Source organism: Aythya marila (genome assembly GCF_965140915.1).
Source record: "Aythya marila genome assembly, chromosome: 23".
NCBI lineage: Eukaryota > Metazoa > Chordata > Aves > Anseriformes > Anatidae > Aythya > Aythya marila.
In genome coordinates, this window is record NC_139064.1 from 6,462,152 (window position 1) to 6,482,728 (window position 20,577).

The following is a 20,577-nucleotide window of genomic DNA, read 5'->3' on the forward strand; positions in this document are numbered from 1 at the left end:
TGTTGCTGGATAAACCTTGCCCAGGTTGTGCCCTGAATGCCTTTTTTCTTAGCCTCCCTGCAAGAATAACTCCCACCTTATGGGGACTCGGTGGGGCCGGCTGACCCCTGCATAGCACATCGAAACCCCAGGACAGCTTTGCAGAAGCCCCCAGCACAGCAGCAGCCGTGTGGACCCAGCAGCCACCGCCGAGGCCGGGCACCCTGCGGTGGGGTCGCGGCGTGACATGTGCCAGAGGTGCTGGCCCTTCCTGGCTGGCGGTGGCGGCCAGAGCGTGAGTGGCGTGGAGCTCGCCTTTCCCACCGCCCTGGATGCGGGGCTGACCACTCCCCCTCCCTTTGAATAGGCGGCCCTGCCGCAAACACTATGGTATTTCCATCCTCTCCAGCTCCAGCGCAGAGGATAGCACCAGGTAGCTGGAGAGAGATCGGAGACAAGTGTGGGAAGCCGTGGAGGACATAAGCTTTTTCCCTGGTCTTCCAGATAAGTAGTAAGTGGCGGTGGGGAGAGAGTCGCTTTAAACTCTTCTGTGGGCTGTAGGTACCTGTGTTCATTTTCAGGATACGTCTAAGATTTGTTTTGCCGGTGATTTACTTTTTCTCTCCCCATTCCCAGTTTCACCCAGTAACTGATTGATGTGTTTGCTAATGGTACCGCAGGGTCTTATAAATGTCTGAGCTGATGCTTCCCTTAAAAAATCCTTTTTATTTTTATATAGAGAGTACATAAAGTTTATATGCATGTTTTGGAGAATGCTATTGTGTTCCTCATCTAGGCAGAAGGCTGCGCCTTGGCATTATTACAGTGGATTGCATTTGCAGTTCCTCCTATTTTTTGAGTTATTTTTTTGTTTTCTGGGTGGTGGTTTCTTGGTTATCGCTGTGAGGAGGGGGAGAAGCGAGGTGCCCGGGCTCAGATGCTCTCTCGGCTCACTGCAGCCAGTGCAGCCGGGGGCACAGACACACGGATGGGGTGCAGACAGGCTGATGTTCACCCCTCAGATGGGGCTCGTTTCTGTCTAGGGAGATGCTATAGGGGGTTCGCTGCTGCAGTTCTGTGCATTTGCAATAGCAATGGCATCCCCCAAAGGGCAGAAAGTGCCACAGGTGCCAGTGTTTGCGTTTGGTAGGGGCTGGAGTAAGGAGCCCTTAGCGTGGCAGCTGTGGGGATTTGCGGCTGTGCCGTTGTGGTTCCTTGGGAAGGGCACAACCCTGCACCCCTTGCCCAGCCACAAGGAGCCAGCAGGAGCCGTGAGTCCCTGAGACATGCACCCAAGGCCTTCCCCCTTCCCTTTAGCCTCCAAATCCTCGCTTTGCATGTGGCCACTCGCTCGGTATTGCAGTTACCATCAACTTCCCATCCTGTGCTGTCAACTGACACCTTTGGGGGCTGTGGGCTGGGTCCGGAGCTGTTTCCTGGTTGCAGCCTCATTCATGCTGCCTCTAATCCGGCTGCATTTTGGAGCTGGCCCCTGCCTGTCTTGTAAACAATTTTCTGGCAAGCCAGATATTTGGGGCTACCCAGATATTTGCACCTTGGGCAGCAGGTAATGACTGCTCTCATCCAGTGGTTGTGAGGTTTTTGGAAGATTGCAGAGCGTTTTGTGCACCTGGCATTAGGACCTGTGCATGTCCCCAGCCCTCAGCTTTACCACTGGGCTTTTGGGGTACCATGCATATCTCCAAACCAGAAAACGCCCCTGCGCTATTGTCACCTTTCTACATCTGGCAATGTGCAGACAAACTGGTTTCTCTTTGCTAACTTTCTACAGCTGTTTGAATATTTAATGCTTAGCATTTTCAAAGCACCAGCAGATTTGGGCAGTCTGGTCCCAAGCATCCTTCCACAGGTCAAACAGAGAGTCTGGAGCAAAACACCAAAGCACAGCTGGGTCTTTGATCCCACAGGGCAGTTTGGGCTCTGTGACATGGGCAGTGCATAATCCTTGTGGCACCAGATCCTTTCCCAGGGTAGGGGACCCCTTGCAGAACAGTCAGAAACATGTCCTGTTCTTTCCCCATTTGCTTTGCCCCACCTGGGGATCTGGCCCATGACGCTGTGCTGTAAGTCTGTTATTTCACAGAGGGAAATACATGAGTGAAATAACAGATGACCTAATTAACCCCCCCACCCATTCACATCTTCCTGCTGCTGCAGATAGCTGCTCTGATCCAGGAGCAGCAGTGTGATTATTGGCAACCGCCTCCCTGCTTTAGCATCCCACCCAAACCCCCTCCTGAGCACCACCTGCAGGTGTCACTTCGCTATAGATTTGGTGATGCCGTCGACGGTGGCATTACTTTAGCTAGATTTTAATATAGAGGCTTAGTAATAGATGAATGACCAGGGTAAAGGAGAAGTCTGAAGCAGAAAGCAGCCCACACCCAAGCGCAGAGAACAAGGGTGTGTGCGTGTGCCTATGAGACTGATCTGAACCACAACCGTGCTGGTGCTGCCTTGTCAGCAGCCATCCTGCCCAGCTAGGGTTTGTCTGGCCACATAGGTAGGCTGCCGAGCCACCACCAAATCTCCTTCAGGTCTGGCACCTACCGAAAAAAGCAAAGGCATGGCGTTAGCACAGTGAGTTATGTGCAGACAAGCAACCCCCCACCCCATGAACTGCACCAGACCCAGACCCAGCACCGAAAAACTTCTTAGGGCAGCGCCAACCCCGCTGCAGTCACTACTACAAAGTTAAGGTAGAGGCTTAGGGGCACAGATACTCAGTCTCTCACCCTCACTTTCTCTACATGAGCTTGGGCAAGTCCTTTAATTTACTGAAGGTGCAGAAAAGCAATTAATATATTGCTCTATTTACTATAGCACCATTATTTCCCACCCTGCCTGGCTTCCCTTCAGTAAATGAAGTATTATCTTTGAGAACACTGCAAAGTTTCTAAATCAGAATAAATGTAGGAGCCCCTGATATGAAGCAGAGACAGGAGGTGGCCAATCTGTTAAAAAGCATGTTTTGTAAATAGCTGGCAGCAAGAGAAACATGCTCATTTCTATTGCTTGTATCCCTGCACCAGGGATGCTCCTTTTATTTTAAGCTGGTGCCAGGGTTTGATGAATTGAATGAGCTTTTTAACATGCCAGCAGATCAACAAACACTATTCCCCCGGAAAACTGAATTGGCAGGCAGCCTGGAAAGTGTTAGGGTTTCAAGGGTTAAAACCTTGCGGAAGAATGTCATTTCTATGAGCTATTTTCCCCACCCCCTCAAAGATGATAAATTATTACTTGATGAAAAAATAAAATGGCTATCACTAAGCAACTTTGGGGCAGTGAGCTGCCAGCACAGCAGCCCGTGGAGGATGGGCACGTCAGAGGTACTCCTTTGCATTTTTAAAGTCTTCACTCCTGTTCTTGAAAACTAGAAATATTTTGATGAGGTTACTAATGCTGCCCTTTCCTCCTGAATCCCCATCTAACCGCAAGGAAAGGGAACCTTGTTGGTTTACTGGGATGGAAAAAAACACCCAAATACTGATTGCAGCTGTCCCAGTCATGCTGCCCTTCAGTGAGACCTCTGCTGGGCTGCCAGCCTGGGGATGAAGGATATGGCGTGGGCAGAAGCCTAGCATGGGCCAAGAGCTCAGAAACTGTGGAGAACTCTGAGCCACGCGGTCTTACAGAACACAGGGAGACCAGTGCACAGGGTGCTAAACTGGGAAACAGAGATGGGAGTCTCGTCTCTGCCACAGGAAAGTCACCGTGGTCTCACTCGACTTCCCTTTCCCCATTCAAACAATGTAATACTTAGACACTACAAGGGAATCTTGTAAAGGGTCTTCAGATATCCAACAGATACAGTTCACCTTTGCTTTTAAACTTTTCCCTAATGTCACAAAGGTGTGCATTTAACCAAGAGGACAAATCATTTTTCCCCTTTTAAACTAAACTTGGTAATTTGTTTTAAAAACCTCTCATGTAAGGAGGGACAGTTCTCAGGGAAGGATGTTGAAATGAAATTAAAACTTTAATTTGGTTTAGAAATGACCCAAGAGTCTAATAGCTTCGGCTGGTAGTTGATCAAGCCCCAGAATAAATACTGCTTTTCCCACACATGTTTTCACAATAAGACAGGAATAATAAGAGCAAACAATAAGACTGAAGTCAAACTGTTAAGTCATTAAGGATTTTACCAAATGGCTCTGATTCCTCTCTATTTATTAACAGTCTGCAGCGAGCTGTGGACCTTGATTATCTCAGTGTAAATCTGCAGTGATTTCCTTAATTTTGGCCAACTTACCTGACACAAAGAATGCTATCATTTAATTCAGTTCAGCTGCAAGCTCCTGAGTGGTCATTAAAGCTATCTAATGGCATCCAAGGGGAGGAGAGGAACTATTTAGGCTCTTATTAGAGAAAGCTCAAGAGAAGAAAAATATGGCTTGAACATCAGGGAAACTTGCTGACAGTGAGAGATGTATTGGGCTGTGAAGTAGTTTCCTATGGGAAGTGGTGGAAGTTCTGTTAAAATTAGCCCGGACAAAGCACTCCTGAGCTCCCTTTCTGCTTTTGTCTTGCCTCCTGTTGCTGGCTTTGCACACCTAATTTTCCAGAGCATAATTTGTCTTCTGTCTGCGTGGACTCTGCTCACCTGCCTTTTCCTAGCAGGGCTTGTCTTCCAGTTCTATTTCACTGTCTAAAAATCTGCATCAGGCTGGTGTGTGTGTGTGTGTGTCTGAATTTAACTTGCGTTTGGACTGGAGCCGCCTTAAACTGCCAGGGGTGGAAGTGCGACCGACTACTGAATTTGCACTGTCCTTCTGCACCCCAAATTGTTCTTTCTAGCAGTAAACTTGCCTTGAGCACAGTGTGCAGGGGAAGAAAAACAGAAGAGTAAGCTGTCCTTGGAAATTTATTGGAGGCACCGGACTCTGTCTAGAGATGATAACTCCTCTTTTGCAGTGCAGGGCTCAGGAGGGAGCTGCTGGTACCGTATTGCAGCTGTGTAGCGATCTTATTGATATTCTTTATTGCATGAAGCCTTGTCCCGGGTGTCAGGAGGGGTTAGTGCTTCTCCCATGACTGAGTGTGTATTGCTCTGAGTGTAGACATGTGGTACTTTGCTGGAAGGTTCAACTGGCAACAGTATCTTGAAAAAAAAAAAAAAATCAGTGAGGCATGAAAACAGTTTATGAGAACTGGTGTGACTTAGGTGACTTGATTAAAGGAGAAAAACAAAGCCAAGCCCCAACTGCCTACTGCACAAGCTGCAAAGCAGGAAAAAGAGCTGCTCGTGGGTACTGCTGGTTCAGTGCCGTAACTCCTTGCTCTCAGGCGTGTGTGCTATTGAAGTAGGTGGATTGGGCTGACGATTTCTCTGTTTCCCTTCATTTGCCAATGTCTATCATGTTTTGATGCAAAGAGTTTGGTAGCGCTGAGGCTTCGACTAGCATAAGGGAGATCAGTCATGTCTAGATGAGATGGTTATGCTTGTTTAAGGCTACAAGCAGGGGACAGGCATGTGACTGAACGGGATGAGGTGACTTTCCCTTTGTTAGCTGAGTCACAGAAACAGGCTCCATGTACCTTCTTTGTTTTCTCCAGCTGCAATGAGATTAAGCAAACATGTTTTAACGCCTAGTTAGAGCAGGCTGGGAGGGTGTGCTCAGATGCTAAGATTAGTTAAGGCTTCTCAGCCACAGTAACTTGCAATGTGTGCTTTTGGGTTTGCTCTAAGTGCAAAGAGAAATGGGGTTGCTGTTCTTTCACCACATTGGTAGTTCTCAGCTTTGAGAATTAAAAAGAGAAGTAAAAAAAAAAAAAAAAAAGGTGTTAGAGCAAAAGTTAGTAATAATAAGCAGGAAATGATGATAATAATTTAATACGCATACACATGCAGGTGTTTCACATTTGGCAATTAGTCACACTGTGTGGTGGGAGACTCTATCTGCAGTCCCTTGTTGCTGAAGCAGTGAGTGAGGCACGGCAGAGGCAGGCTCTGCCCTTGGCCTCGATGTTTGCTGGCCCAGGCAGCAGCAAAGCCCCCAGCCTTGTGAGCAGGGAAGATGCAGGGGGAGGCTGCCAATGCCTCTGGGGGCTATTTGTGGGTGCTGCTTAGAGGTGGAGGCTGATGGTAGTGTGGCTCTGGCTGGATGACAACTCGGATGAGGGTTTGCACCTGCAGCAGTTACAGGAGGTCTCCAGAAATCCCAGGGCAGGTATTCTGGAGGAGCTGGAGTTGCTGTGTCCTCAGAGCGGTTAAAGCAGCAGCAGCTCCTCTGTCTCTTGGGCTATGCCCTGTATTAGTCTGATGAAAATAGCCATTCCCTTTGGCTCCGAGTCATATCCTGCTTGAGTGAGCCCTTCTGAGCTCAGGCAACTCCCCTTTTACTCTTTCCTCCCAGTGCCTTTATGTTATATCCTTCAAAACACAGAAGGTTCACTGGCCCTTTGTCCTCTGCTGCGCGTTTAAAGGAGAGGAGGTAAAATGACTACTTATTGGAAAACAGAACTAGATTTCAGATACTCAGCTCTGAAAATGGGCTAACCAGTGATTAAAAATTGTATCCAGCAAATAGCACTGGAGGGAGGACTTGCTCAGAGGAGTATGTCCCATGGCAGGAATGACATTAGTCAGGAATATGAACCTAGGTCTCAGCAATACAGAGCTTTAGCAAGGGGGACTGAAGCTAAGTCAGGTAAACAGAAGATATTTCTGGAAAATAGAAGTTTTTTTGGTGAGACGGATTGCTTTTGATGAAAATTTTACAGGAAAGGTGTTGATCTCAACAAATTGGAGGGGGGAAAAAAATTGGCAACAATTTCCCACTAGTTCTCCAGCAAAGGAAATATGATCTCATCCACCCCCAGAGCAGCTCCATCAGCTTCCAGGTGATAATTCATTCAGCATTGTCCGGCTCCCATCAGTTTACACTAATGGATTTGTATTTGCTTTGTTGATATGTACACATCCAATCACAACACCAATTATTAATACAGATTTTTTTCCCCTTTTACGTTTGCAGCTTAAAGTCATTAAGATGATAGCCTGGTCCCACCTTAATATGGTTGTGAGAAAACACAGGTTATGCAGTGGGTCTAGCTGCTGCTGTCAATTTTTATGCCATGCCAGACTCCTGCAGCAGAGCATCTAATGTCTGTCTCCATTTCTGCAGGCACCTCAGAGATGATGAGTTACTATATGGACACAGCCATTGGCAGTGCAGGCCCTTATCCTTTGGCTCGCCCTGGAGTGATGGTAAGAAGAGAGATTGGGTTATTTTTCTATCCCTAGAAGTAGGTTTTCTCTTTGGCTGTTGTGACATTGCGAGACCATTCATTGACACAGCTCAGTGTTGACCGCTAAATCGTTCCAAGGTTTCATGTAGTTCAGAGCAGTGTCCAAATGCTGAGTGTTTACCCAGAGCTTATCTCAACCTCTCGAGCTTGCAAGCCCAAGCTGGAAATAGGATCGCTGCATCGGATTTCCTGTGCTTGTCGTCAGAGGAGGATTGTTAGGGTAACCATTGTCCCGCAGCCTCCGCTCTCCGCACTGACCTTCACCTGCTGTGGATGAATGTAGCGGCATCAGCACAAAGCAGACCAAGCTTTGGAAAAGGTTCAGTTGGTTTGGCTAGAGTTTTTTTGGACAAATACGGGGCTTTCTCTCCCCAGGCAGTTCCTTTCTGTTTGTGCAGTTGACGGGTGGTTGTGTGTAATATACGTTACAGTGTGATGCTGGGCATGCCTGTGCCAACTGCCAGCAGCTGTGGGATGGGTTTGACAGTGCCTTGCGTTGCTCCTGAGCTGGGACTGTGCTTTCTTTGTGCTGCCCGTCATCTTATGTTTATACATGACTTTTATTTAGAGAAATCACAGTAGTGGACATTTGTCCAAAGAAATTATGGCTAGTGTTAAAGATCCTAGATGAGGTTGGATGTAAGCCATAGCTGAGCTGACACAGCAGGGGATACAAACAACTTGCTAGAAAGCAAAATTTTCACCAAATTAGGAAGAAAATGCCACTATGACACATGAAAAATGTCTAATACAGCTCGATATCTTCTTTTTAAATGTTTCCAAGAATTTATTAGGCATTTAAATATTGATTGGAAATGAAGCAAAACTATTTCTGTGGGAAATAATAAATTAAATGACTGAAAGCATCCTGAATTTATTTAGAGGTTTCACTACACATATGTATATGTTATTCTCTTATCAATGTATTCATATGTATGTAAAATCCTATGTGGATTTTACATACATGTGGTATACGTGCACATACATCTATGTATGTATATATGCCATGTGTTTTTATAGGGTATATGTGTGTGTATATATATATTACAGCTGTATATATAAAATTATATCCTGTTATTATTTCCATATATATATATGTTTGTGTGTGTGTGTATATATATAAATTTTTACACATCCATATAAACAAGGATGTGGATTACATATAGCGACGATCACAACCTAGGACTATATGCATGCCTATATAACACATGATCCACACATGTATCTGTGTGGCATAAGTAATGTATATAGGGCATAAGCATGTAACAGTCTATTATGTGAAGTATATGCAATAATACATTTTTATGCACATATATGCATTTATATGCATACCTATCAATAAGATAAATAATTATCACAACAACTAACGAACAATGCACGCATCAATGAATATCAATGCAAGCAACCATGAATGTACAGTGCTGAGGGCCAGCACTTCCCTCACTGTGGGTCCCCCCACAATTTTGGGGAGACTATTGGATATTTTGCCTCAAATTGTCCAAAAAACCAAAAGTGTCTAGTTGGCAGGGATGAAATAACAGTCCTTCTTTTGGGGTGTCCTTCAATGGCACCTCAGCTTGCCCTGGGACCCTCTCTGAGGAGGGCAGCAGGCCAGGCCCCTGCCTGCTGCCATTTTGGTCACCACAGCCCCCCCTTCCTCCTCTTTTCCTCCATTTTATTTTTAAAAGGAGCTTTTTGACCTTGTCATGACCTGCTTGCTCCTCAGCTGGGTGAGTTTTGAGGTGAATTACACCAGATGACACTGTTTCTTCAGCTGCTTGACTCCTGGCTGCTCCTTGAGCCTGTTCGGCCCAGTCAGTGCTTTACCTGGGAAACAACCAGGTTTAATAACAGGGAGCACAACTATGGAAAATAATATTTTCTCTGGAGGTGCAGATAGGTGGAATAAACAGGTTCTATGGGTGGTGTGGTGGCTACAATTGGCATGTCTGATATCCTGGGGATGGGTCTTGCTGCTCCATTAACTGCTGCGGCTTTGCCTTGCTTGTTGGCAACAAAAATTGTAGAACCATTTAAGTGTGAAAAGACCTCTAAGATCAAAATTGCTGCCAAGTCCACCATTAAAAATGCAAACTCTTCCTCCCATTTGCTGTTATTTTGCACCTGAATGGGTAGGGAAATGCTTTGTGACTTTCAGATAAAGGGGGTGGATGGTTTGGGGTTTGCTTTGCTTGCTGAGGTGACATTTTCCCTTCTCCCATGGCCAGAAGCAAGGTGCTGTCGGCTCCTGTGAGGATCCCTGGATGACCTGCGGGTTCCAGTCTGCCTGCTACCAGCCCAGGGCTTGCTACCCGCTCTGGGATGAGTCTGCCATACAGGAGGTGCCCACCGGCCTGGAGCACTACAGCACGGGTAGGACCCCTCGTCTGGGGGTGTGTGAGGAGGGGTGGCATGTTCCTCCTTTGTTGCTGGGGCTTGGCAGCGTGCTCAAGTGGGAAGTTGAGGTTTAAAGTCCTGGTTTAATGTGCTTGAGGAGTGTATATCTCATGAGTCCATAGAAGAGCTAACAGCATCACTTCTGGAAAGCAGATCTCTATCTCCCTTGCTGGCCATCAAGGGTCTCCCTCAGAGGAGATGAGACTAGAAAGTGGATAAAAGACTTAAAGCTACTTTGCTTCACTAAAAATTCTCGTGCTGGAAGTGATGTTAGTCCTCCCTGCTTTCAGGTGGGGACTTCTGTGAGGTGTGCAGGGATGTGCACGCACAGACCCTTACATCCAGGGATTGCTGCCCTGTTTTTTTACTCCCTGGGGTCTTGATAGACGCAGGGTTTACAAGAGGATACTGTGTGCTGTAGCAAGGCAGAACTGCCCAGCTTCTGGTTGCATCATCAGTGCTTCTAACGTGTCTAATGGCATTAGCACAGTCTTCAGCTGGTTTCCTTTGAATGATGATGGAGCCTCTGTGGAGCATGGAGTGGAGCCTGGGTCTCCCGAGTTTTAATTCTGCTATTACAATAATTTTGGCTCTCTTGCCCTTGTAGTTCAGATCTGTTCCCTTGCTCCGGGGATGGTGGTGTACAGTATTCAGGTGGTGCAAAATAACCACAACTGGAGCTGTGTGGCCGTGCTGTGCTGTCAGGGTTGGATGGTTGTGGTGTGCGGTACAGTTAAGCCAATTCACTGGCTTTGACTAGATGATACTAGTCTCTAATGCATTCATACTTTCAAAGTCGTTACAAAATCGCCTGTGACTAATTCTTGCCATGCACATCATTCAACCTGTGAATCTCGAAGCAGAGCTTTGCAGTTTGGGCTGCTGCTTATATACTCAGCTGGTAGTGGGGATATCAAATGGGTGGTGAAGGATTTCCCAGAGACAAGGCATGGGCAAAGAGCTTTGGACCTTGGTGCAAGGCCTGTTTCCACTGCAGTGTGGTGTGTTCCCTAACCCTGTGTGCTGCTTTTCTTGGAGGCTTTGCCTGTCCACAGCAGTGTGATTGGTTTTGGGAAGAGCTTCCACCAGATATCACTTCCCCATTTGTGCCGTGGCAAAGGAGAGGGCTTGGGTACGCCGTGGCACAAGCCGACCACAAAACTGAGTGAAAGAGCTCAAGTTGCACGAATGTGACCTTTGCCAAGGGCCAATATGAAGTTTATGTTTCACTTAAGTCCCACATAAGCCTATCATGAAGCACATAAATCCCATGTAAGCTTTTGCATGGCATGTGCTGGTCTTCTGTGACTTGTTCCCGGCTCGTTAGTTATGCACATTGGTCCCTTGGGAGGGGAAAAGCCCTGATGTTTAGAGACTTTTTGCAGCTAAAGAGTTCAGCAGAACCAGTAACTGTTGCGGTCAAATGTACAGTTTGAAATCTCTCCTTGGCAAATATTCAGGCATTTTGATTTTTTTTTTTTCCTTTGGTGAGCACTTGTATGTTAGCTGGAGATGGACACAGAGAGCTGTGGCTGGAGAAAAACTCTGCTGTCTATTCCCAGCCGTTCTTATTTCAGCTATTTGCTCAACTCCTGTGGGTGACCTCTCTCAGCGTGATGTCAACTCTGCTCTGATGAAATCTGCCCTTGCAGCATTTGGATTTACTCAAACATTTTGCAAATCTGTGCCTGGAAAGTTTTCTTTTTCTTTTTTTTTTTTTTTTCTTTTTTTCCTACCCTCTCCCCTTTTCTGTGAAAGTGCTCTCCCCAGGGACCAACGTATCTGCAACCCAGATCTTCATTACCCCATGCTGGGTCTGTGAAATTTCTTGCTGCAAAGTCTGGAGCCTGGTTCAAAGCTCAGTGAAGACAGAAAAAAAAAAAGTCATTGTCTTCAACAGGTTTTTGATCCAACTTTCATTACACCGGGACTGGTAGGACAGACCTCTCAATCTCTTGCAATACCTAAGAATTATCTTTCAGTTCTTCGTGTTGCAGTGCAAGGTACTCTTTCTCTGATATTTTTTTAATATACTATCGTTTCTTCACAGTCTAGAGCAGTTTCTAATTTTAAATGAGAGGAAACTCTCATTTGTATACACTGCTAGGAACGGTCTTTCATTTCTCCTTTGTGTTTCGGGTGCACATTAAAACCATTTGTCATCTATTCTTCTGGTGTACTGGAGGCTATTTTGGTTTTCATGGTCCTGGTGTTGGTGAAAGAAACAAGTCAACAAGGAAAATGCAAGTGTGAATATATCCTCTTGTAATAGAAACCCGCAATACTTCTAAAAGTTCTAGAGCTGCTTGCCTTTAGAGAAGGTATTTTGCCTTGGTGTTTATTTATGTTGCACTTAGTCTGCTAAGATTATTTGGTAATAAGTATAAAGGAAAGCTTGATGTGAATTTAGTTTGTCAATAGAGACAAGGAGAGAGTGTTTATTATTATTATTATTACTATTATATTTTTAATTTAGGCAAGAAATCGGAAATGTATGTAGTCAGTTTTATCTGCTACTTTGCTATCACAACCTGCAATGCATAGGTGGGGGCTATTACTGCCCGGAGAACAAACTATGATTGGGTCCATAGCAAGTAAAAAGGCACATCCCCAAGGTGTTAGGAAATAACTAGCAAGAGCTGCTTGGTTATGAAAACTAGCTCCTATGGGAACAGGAGAGTAGAAGCCATTGGTTCTTAGTTGCATTATCTGGTGAGCTAAAATTAAGGGTGCTGTGCATCTACCTGATGCACCAGGGCCACTGAAAGGATGCTGTCACACTTAGCACTCAGATGTTTAGTGCCTGGAGCAATAGTATCCTAATATTACCCTTTGGTAATATTTTTTGGCTGATACAATGTTAGGCACAAAACTGGAGTGGAGGAAAAGATTTGATAGCAGTATCGTAACTTCAGCACTGACATAGTCCTGGCTGCACTGCCTTTTTGAGCCAAGGTCATTTTGACAACCCCTTCCACTATGAACTGGTTTATTTTTCTTAGTGTTAGGGGAGATAAAACTGTTGTTAATGGCAAGAGAAAGATGAAATGACTATAGCGGAAGAAGTTTCTATGATTGTTGTTGTGCTGAGTTAGCATTCTTGGACTGAAGGTGTTTCCAGCATTTTGGACACTACAGGAGCCTTTGGGTGAGTGATTCTGTTTTCACTCAAGCAAATGGGCTTGAGTTTGAGGTTTGCAAGACGAGGAATGGAATTAAAGCTTCTAGAGGAGAAATTAGAGCTGTGGGTCTGACCCTGCTTCTCTAGTTTATGCTGCTGTGAAAGCAATGCTGCTGATTTTGATCAGGCTCCAGGCACTGAGACGCTGTCAGAAATAAAAGGCACCATGTTGGGCTGATCCCCAGCACCCAGAGCAGTTCAGACCAGTGCTGTGGGAGGGCACGGTGCAGAGAGGACAGACTGACCCAGTCTGTGGCCGTGCTGTCTGGCCACATTGCCTTGGTGTCACCTCTCAACCCAGAATGTTTTGGGGTTGTTAGCTTGGGGGCAGTGTGTCCCTAAGGCTGCAAGCCTGCATCCAAGTGGACATCTTAGGTTGGGGGCCTGCAGCCTGGGCCACCGTGGTGTCACAATGGGCTTGGTAGGAAAATAAAGCCCTTGGAGCTGAAACAAAGCATTGCAGCTTGATGCCTTGCCCCATGCAGACAAAGTAGAGATGCCCTTCCCTTTGCACCCACCCTGCTCTGGCTGTGATCTTTCTCGAAGCCCCGCTCTCAGCTCAGACCGGGCTGCAGGCAGAAATCCCCCAGGTGCTGCCTGCATCCATCGCAGGCTGTCCCTGCTTTTCCCCACGTTGCCCTCCTTTGCAGCAAGACCTGCTCTCTCCCCTTCTGGGTCCCGTTGGATATCCCCGGAGGAAAGCTCTTTCTGTGAGCATTTTCTGGGCTGTCTTCCAGGCCCACGCACGGAGGAAGGGAGCCTGGGGAGGGGGAGAGGGGGGGAAGGTGAAAGCCGACCAGGCTCAGCCCGATGGCTTCTCCAGCTGCAGCACATTTTCCAAGTGAAGCTTAAAAAAAAAAAAAAAAATCTGCATTTTTTTCATGTCCTTTTATCCTATTTTTAACTGCGGCCTCCTTCCTTTTCTCAGCCTCCTCCAACACTTCCCCCCTCCCCTGCGCCGCTGCCTCCCCCGCACGCTCTCCGCAGAGATGAATGGGCGTCTTTTCACAGGGCACGCACATCTGCTTGCGGCTGCGAGACCTAGCAGGACTTCTCAGGCAGCTCGTGACGGCTCTGCTGGACCGGCCCGCCTGTCCTCTCCCTCCTAAATAAATGAGGAGCGGGCAAGGGAGGACGTGGAGGAAGGTGAAGGGAAACAGCAGGTGGGGGGAAAAGGAGTGAGCCACCATGGGGAGGGACCAGAGAGTGCCGAGGCAGTGGATGCTAATTCATTTCAAGGCTCAACAAAAGCCATGAACAAAATCCTCTGTGTAGCTGCCTCTGCCCAGCCCATGGCTGCTTGATTCCCCCGCACTTGCAGCTCACCCTGCCTGGTCCTTGGGGTCCTATTGCCACGGGGCATGAACGAGGCCTTTCTGCTGGGCACCGCTGTCATCCTCTGGCCAGTGAGGCAGCGCAGCTTCTTGCAAGCCTTAGGGTCTGGAGCTGTTTATAGCTGGCTGGAATGGTTTTTTTTTGACCCTTTTTCTTCCTGGCAGCCTTTGGGTTTTTCATTGGCTCTAGTTCAAGTCATGTCACATCTACTACAAATGAGTGCTCTGGGTTTGTTGAAGGGCATACACAATTTTCTCCATTAAGAGCACTTACTTGGATCTAGCGGTGAAGAGAAAAGATCCTTCTACGCCTTGTGAATGAATTGTGCCACTGGCTGCCAGGGGTGTCTGCATCTCTCCTGGCTCTTTTACAAGGGCCCTCTGAAGGATGCTGAGCAATTCCTGGTTAGCTCTTCATATTAGTGGGAGCTGAGCAGTTACTGGTTTGCTCTTCACGTTAGTGGGAACTGAACTGAGTGCCAGAGTAGTGTGGATCTTCATTTTGCAGGTGAGGAAAACACATGCAGGCGACCCTTTGATACCTATTTACACTCCCTCTGCACCCCTGCTGTAACCTGCTGCAAGTCGGAACGTGGAGAGGTTTATTTGCACTGAAGCAACAGAATGACAAAAATCCAGGCTTTCACTTTTCTATTTGTTTCCTGCCTGACTCTGGAAAAATCCCTGTCTCGCCTCAGAGACAAAACCCCAGGGAGATCCCTGCATGTTGGGTCATCACCAGAGAATGAGCACTGAGTACTTTTCCCACTTGAGCTGCAGACTCGTGTCAGCTGGGGATCGGCTGCCGCACAGGGAGGAATTGTGCTCTGAACAGGGAGTCGGTGCTGGATGAGGCTGGGAGAAAATGGGAAGGCTGTTGCATGTTTTTGGGGGTGCTACCTGCAGATTTGCTAAGGGTCTCCAGCATAACAGGGGGGCTGGAGCTCAGCACGAGGCAAGGTGTGAGGCTCTGGTAGTGTACCGCACCAGGAACATCATGAAAATGAGCAGCAGCACTGGCAGCTTTGGTATGCTGTGGGGAAGGAGTAACTCGATGCAGAAGGGACTAAGCCACAGGCTGGTCCTTAGTGCCTCGAGGGTGGCTGCAGATGCCTCGTTTGTCATTGCTCTTGGAGTAGCATGGATCCCTCTGTAGGGATGGAGTGAATCTCCCTCTGGATATACTTGTTTCCATCCTGTGCCACCGAACACTTGCTTCAGGAAGGCTATGCAAAGCACAGATGCTTCTTTGAGCTTTCCCAACCCCCTTTGACTACACAAATGTGCTGAGACCCAGGAGCGTTTGCTTCAGGGGATACTGGGCAGCAGAACACCTTCTCCAGGGAGTTTGGGATGCACATGGCCAGCCCTTCTTGCAGCAGTGCCCTCGGTGGGCTTTGCTGTGCTGACTGGAGCAGGGAGGGCAGCAGGAGCGAGACCAGCTCCTGTTTTCTCTCTGGATGGACAGGGCTGGCTGGGTGATGCTGGGTATGCGCAGGGCACGCAGAGGGGGACGTGGAGAGCATGGGGGGCTGGGACCCTGAAAACAGCCTGTTTCTTTCAGCTCCTGGCAGCGTGAAGCACCTCTCTCTCCCTCCAGATGTTCACTGTGTTTATAGCTGCTGAAGCAAGAGGCTGAACTCTCTCATTAATACATTTCTCTCTCCCTCTCTCACATTGAAGCCAGAAGTCTCAGCTCAGAGGTTGCAGCTGGAAAGGAGCTGGGGGTGAGGGGTGGGAGAGAGAAGGGAGGTGTATGCGAGCCTCCCATCCCATTCAGCTCCCCCCTCCGCTTCCCTCCCCCTGAATCCTCCCAAAATACACATGCCCCGAAAAAAGAAAAACACTGGCAGATTTTTTATTTCAGAAAGTAAACACTTAGGCCATGGGGGTCTGGAGGTTATGGGAAAAGAGGAAACCATTGGGCTAATCAGGCCGGGACACACTTCCCCTGCTGAAATAAACCAGAAATCATTGCATTACAGGGCGCCGCCGCGGTTAACCCTGGTGCTGCCAACACAGCTGAGCGCTGGGGAGCTGCGGAGAGCTCGCAGCCTGCCCACGCGTTCCTTCCCTGCTCCCTGGTTTTGAAGCCAGAGCGAAGAGCTGCTGCGGAAGGGGAGCCAGCACTCTGCAGCGGCCCTTTGGCATGCCAGCCCTTTGGGAATGAGTCGTTGGGAATTTTTAGTAGGAAATTAAACCTTTTTTTTCTATGGTTTATGAGCCGTCCTATAGAATTTCATAGCTATTCTTGCCTGAGAACTCTGCCTGACTGCTGCAGACATCTACAGAAAGGAAAGCTGTCTCTGCTTGGGTCAGCAGAATTTGGGGGTAAAGTCTGCAGACCCTCGAACAGTTCTCAGAAAGCTTTCCACCCTTATTAGGATTGCATTAGGTGTATAAATTATGAGATTACTGATTACTTGGTTGCAAACCCTTTGGGAAGGAATCCTTCCTGCTTTCTTTTACGCCTGTGTTTGCAGAGCACACAGCATGTGGGATCTGCCTGTGAGATGGGGGACCCTTGATGCTCCTCAGGCTGAATAGCTGTAGTCCAGGTGTAAGTGAGCTAATTGGCCTTTTGTAGCTACTTCACAAAGAGAGCTCGATTTTCTCTCTCTAAGCCAGGTGTTGGGCTTCCCCTGGCTCCTTTCACACTCTGAGTTGCGTGCTATAAATGGATACCCGCTACCAGGTCTCACGCATCTTACGACTGCTGCAGCTATCTGGGTTTCAGAAGGGCTGGATCTCTGAGCATGAATGTTTATCACTGTAAATGGGTATTAGAGATCGTCTGTTACCACAAGCCCGGGTCTGTTTCATCAGCGCTCCTTGCTGTGATTGCTAATATCCTTTCCATCCTGCCAGGCTGAGATTTCAGAGGAGCCCCGTGTGCTCAGCACGATGCCCATGCTGACACAGTCCTTGGTGGGGTTCGTGGTGCTGCGCTTCGGCACCCTGGGACTGTGCTCTCCCTGCAAGCCTCTGCTGGCAATCACCGGGAGGGAGCACAGCCGAGAGGAAAACCCAGCACAGAGCACTTTGTAGCCAAGGGAAAGTGATCTTCCCAATGACACCGCTGCAGGAGGCTTTACCTCATCTGTTACAGCGTAAGCGCTGGCGGTGAAAGGTGCCGTCACCGGTTCCTTGAGCCGTCAGCCAGGCCCTTGCAGCGTTCCCACCAGAAGGCAAAGCCCCCGATAGCGTGCAATAGGGCAGCGCTGCAGACCTGCGTGTCCCACCCCGCTATCTCAAGAATGCATTTGAACAGGAGCTGTTACTGCAGCCTCTGGAGGTCGAAGCTTCAGATGGAAATCAGGCCGTATGGAGATAGTCCCACAGGGCAAATTTCAGAATTTTTCGAGTTGGTGTTCAGCTCAGATAAGCCCTGGAGAGCTCAGATACTTTATCTGAGCCTTATCTGAGCTATTTGCATCACTTCAGTCTGAGAAACCATGCTGTCAGACGTTTGGGGCGGGGGTGAGTTGCCTTAGGATGGTCTGTCTGTCTTTTTTTTTATTATTTCTAACACACAGACACCTCCAGGACGGGGCTGTGGTGTGCCATGTGCAGCTCAAAGAGCTTGTGGGTAGGCTGGATAGATGGAGAGCAGGAAGGAGAAATGCCCTGCTCAGATCCATGCGGTTGTAAGGGCAGGGTTAGGACTGATGTTCCCTGAAAGCTCTATGAGGGATGGCATCTCTCTGCTCCCTTGCTAAAATTGAATAGAAATAAGGTTGAGCTGCCTGTGTGGTCAACTGTGAATGGATGTGATTCCTCCTTTTCAGAGCAGAGCCAGGTCTGAGATTTCTCAAATGTGGTTTGCTTTCTGTGCCTTGTTTCCTAGACCCTGCTTTGTGCAAGTGAAGTTCCTTACCTTGCCCGGAGTTCCTGGGGGCTGTTTGGGGTTGGTGCTCTCTTGTTACTCTTGTAGAATCTCCTTTCTTCGTTCCTGCTTTGCAGCCATGATCTGTTTGACTGAAAGCACCCCAGGGGCCCCGGACTGTATAAAGCACCATCCTCTTCCCTTCCCAGCCTGTGGGGTGGTTTCATTCACCTGAGCTCCCAGTCCTGGTGGCTCTTCCACAACAGTGATCTTCTGGAGGAAGGGTTCTGGGGGAAAAGGAAAGTGGATTTAGGAGATCTGACCGAGTCTAAAAGCTGGAGTTTGGAAGACCTTAGCTACACGACTTAACAGAAAATCTTTAGGCATTTAAACCATGCTGCTTTCTATTGGAGTTAGATGCCTCAGTCATTCAGAAGCCTGCCTGTGAGCAGTTTCTCACGTCGGAGATACAGATGATTAATTCATTGCACATTTTATTGCAATGCTTAATTCATTGAGGTCAGGCAAGTGGCTGGAAGTCTCCAGAGAATGGTGTTGTAGAAGTGCTCAATACTGGGAAAAAAACAGAACAGACATCTGAAGTGAAGAGGCACTGGTGGGGCTGTCCCCTTGAAGCTATGTATAGCTGCTGGAACACGTGCTGAAGTTTACGCAGCCCACCGGATGGGCCTTCCCCGGTGGGGATTTGTATCAATAGGCTTTGAAAAAAGTTGCAGCGGGTCAATTGTTGGCTGGTTCACAATGGAGTAAATACCGCTTCTCTCCTGCAGCTGGCTCAGGGAGGGGAGGCTGCCCGTGGCAGGCAGGGCTGTTGAGGCTGAGCGCGTCGGGAGGATGGTTTCTCTGCCAGCAAGCGGAGTTGCCTTGGGGAGCTGCAGTGGGAGGCTCACCGGCTTCCAAGTGGCTCGTGTTAGGTGTGGGAAAGGCTTGGGATGAAGCCTGAGGTGGGATTTGCATGTAGGCTTCTTTGTGGCATGAGGAGATTCTTAGCTGACATGAGTCAGTGCTGGTCCATCCTTCAAGAGCTGCATTTGGAGACCTCTGGTCCCCTCCCCTCTTGGAGGCAGGGTTCCCTCTTGGTGGTTTTCCTTCCCCTGCCATGCTGCAAGGGCAGCTGAAGGTTCAAGGCCAGGATCCAGTCTTGAAACCCCAAAGCCAGCTGTAGCGTGTCTGAAAAGCAGGCCGGCTTCTCCCCGCTCAGTGGGAACGCTGCCATTGATTTCGGTGAAGGGGAGTGGGTGCGTGCACTGCAAAGCAATACAGTGAAGATCAACAGTTCATGGCAGGACTTCCCTTCCTGGAAAGGGAAACAAGGCCGCTGACATGGCATATGCTGTGTGAGCAGCACTACATGGCAAAAACACTTGTAGATATTTGTGCTTCCCGTTGAGGGAGTGGGACGGAGCAAAATAAATTGCTCTGCCAAAGTTGGTTGAGATTTTAAAAAAGCAATGGCTCAAGCTGCTTCTCCCTAACTTATCAGCGATGACTTTTCAGGAGTCAGAAATGCCTTTCTTCCCTGGTTTGCATGATTCACTCTCCACATGCAAAGTTCAAGGGGGCAGAGGGCACTTGGTTTAGCTGGAGCGATGTCAGCATTGAGGTAGAATAGGAAAAAAGGAGGAGGTGCCCCAAGGGAGCCTGCTCATGGAAAATTTCTAATTTGGTCAGCTACAGGCATCTCACTGAGGAGCCTGCGCTTGGGAGATCTCAACCCAGTTTTGCAGGCTGGAGAGGCATGAATAATTATGGAAGGCTGGGATGGAAATTAAGCTGGCATCTTAGTCCTGCCCTGGACCAGCTCTTCACCGCGCTGCAAGCCTGGGGTACCCGTGTGTGCTGTGAGATGGCTCCAGGGGTGCTCAAACCTTCTCTTCCCCTGCTCTGCATCCAGTTACTGCCTCACCCTATGAGACCAGAGGCTCCCTTTGTCTGGCAGCTTTTGTTGTGTTCCTATCCAGGCAAACAGCTACTAGATGAAAGTAGGAGCAGTTTCCCTCGCTTTACAGTAATCGAAGTGACAGGATAACAAGGCAAGTGTGTAGCCTGCTTCGCCTTCCACTTGTGCTGAGTTCCAGGCTGGGTGTCAGCTCTGTCCCTATCTAGATGAAATACTGCTTTTTGTCTTTTTTTTTTTTTTTTTTTTTTTTCTCTGTTGTTACTGCCAAAAGTGACGGATTGTTCTGCAGAAATCATCAATGTTTTGTCAAAACGAAATCCAAACATTTCCAGGCAAAACTCAGCGTTTTCTGGTGCTGGCTGAGTTGATGCAAAAGCAAATCTCCGTGGGAAATGCCAACATGGAACAAAAATGGGGAAATACATTGGAGTGCTCTGCAGAATGCTTCCCCTGGCTCTCACGTTTAAATGTGTGTCCGAGGGGCGGTGAGGCTGAGGTGGTTGAAACCAGGAGGTTAATCTGGATCGCTCGGAGTGCTCATTCAGACCAGAGTGGTTCAAGCAGCCCCGCAGGCACACGGGAAGAGCCCAGTCTGTGCCACAAGGTGTGCACAGTGAGCAGCAATGCTCATTCCCTCCTTCCCAGCCACCGGGATGTGACGCCT

General features: G+C 48.2%; 1 protein-coding gene across 1 annotated transcript in view; it reads left to right on the forward strand.

Annotated features, from left to right (window-relative positions):
- Nucleotides 1–359: 359 nt before the first annotated feature.
- Nucleotides 360–20,577, forward strand: part of ETS1 (ETS proto-oncogene 1, transcription factor) — a 77,609-nt gene continuing 57,391 nt past the window's right edge. Inside the window, exons 1-3 of the mRNA XM_082778053.1 lie at nucleotides 360–490; nucleotides 7,131–7,213; nucleotides 9,483–9,627. Of these exons, the coding sequence (XP_082634179.1) occupies nucleotides 7,142–7,213; nucleotides 9,483–9,627 (217 nt within the window). The 5' untranslated portion in view covers nucleotides 360–490; nucleotides 7,131–7,141. The remainder of the gene's footprint in view (nucleotides 491–7,130; nucleotides 7,214–9,482; nucleotides 9,628–20,577) is intronic.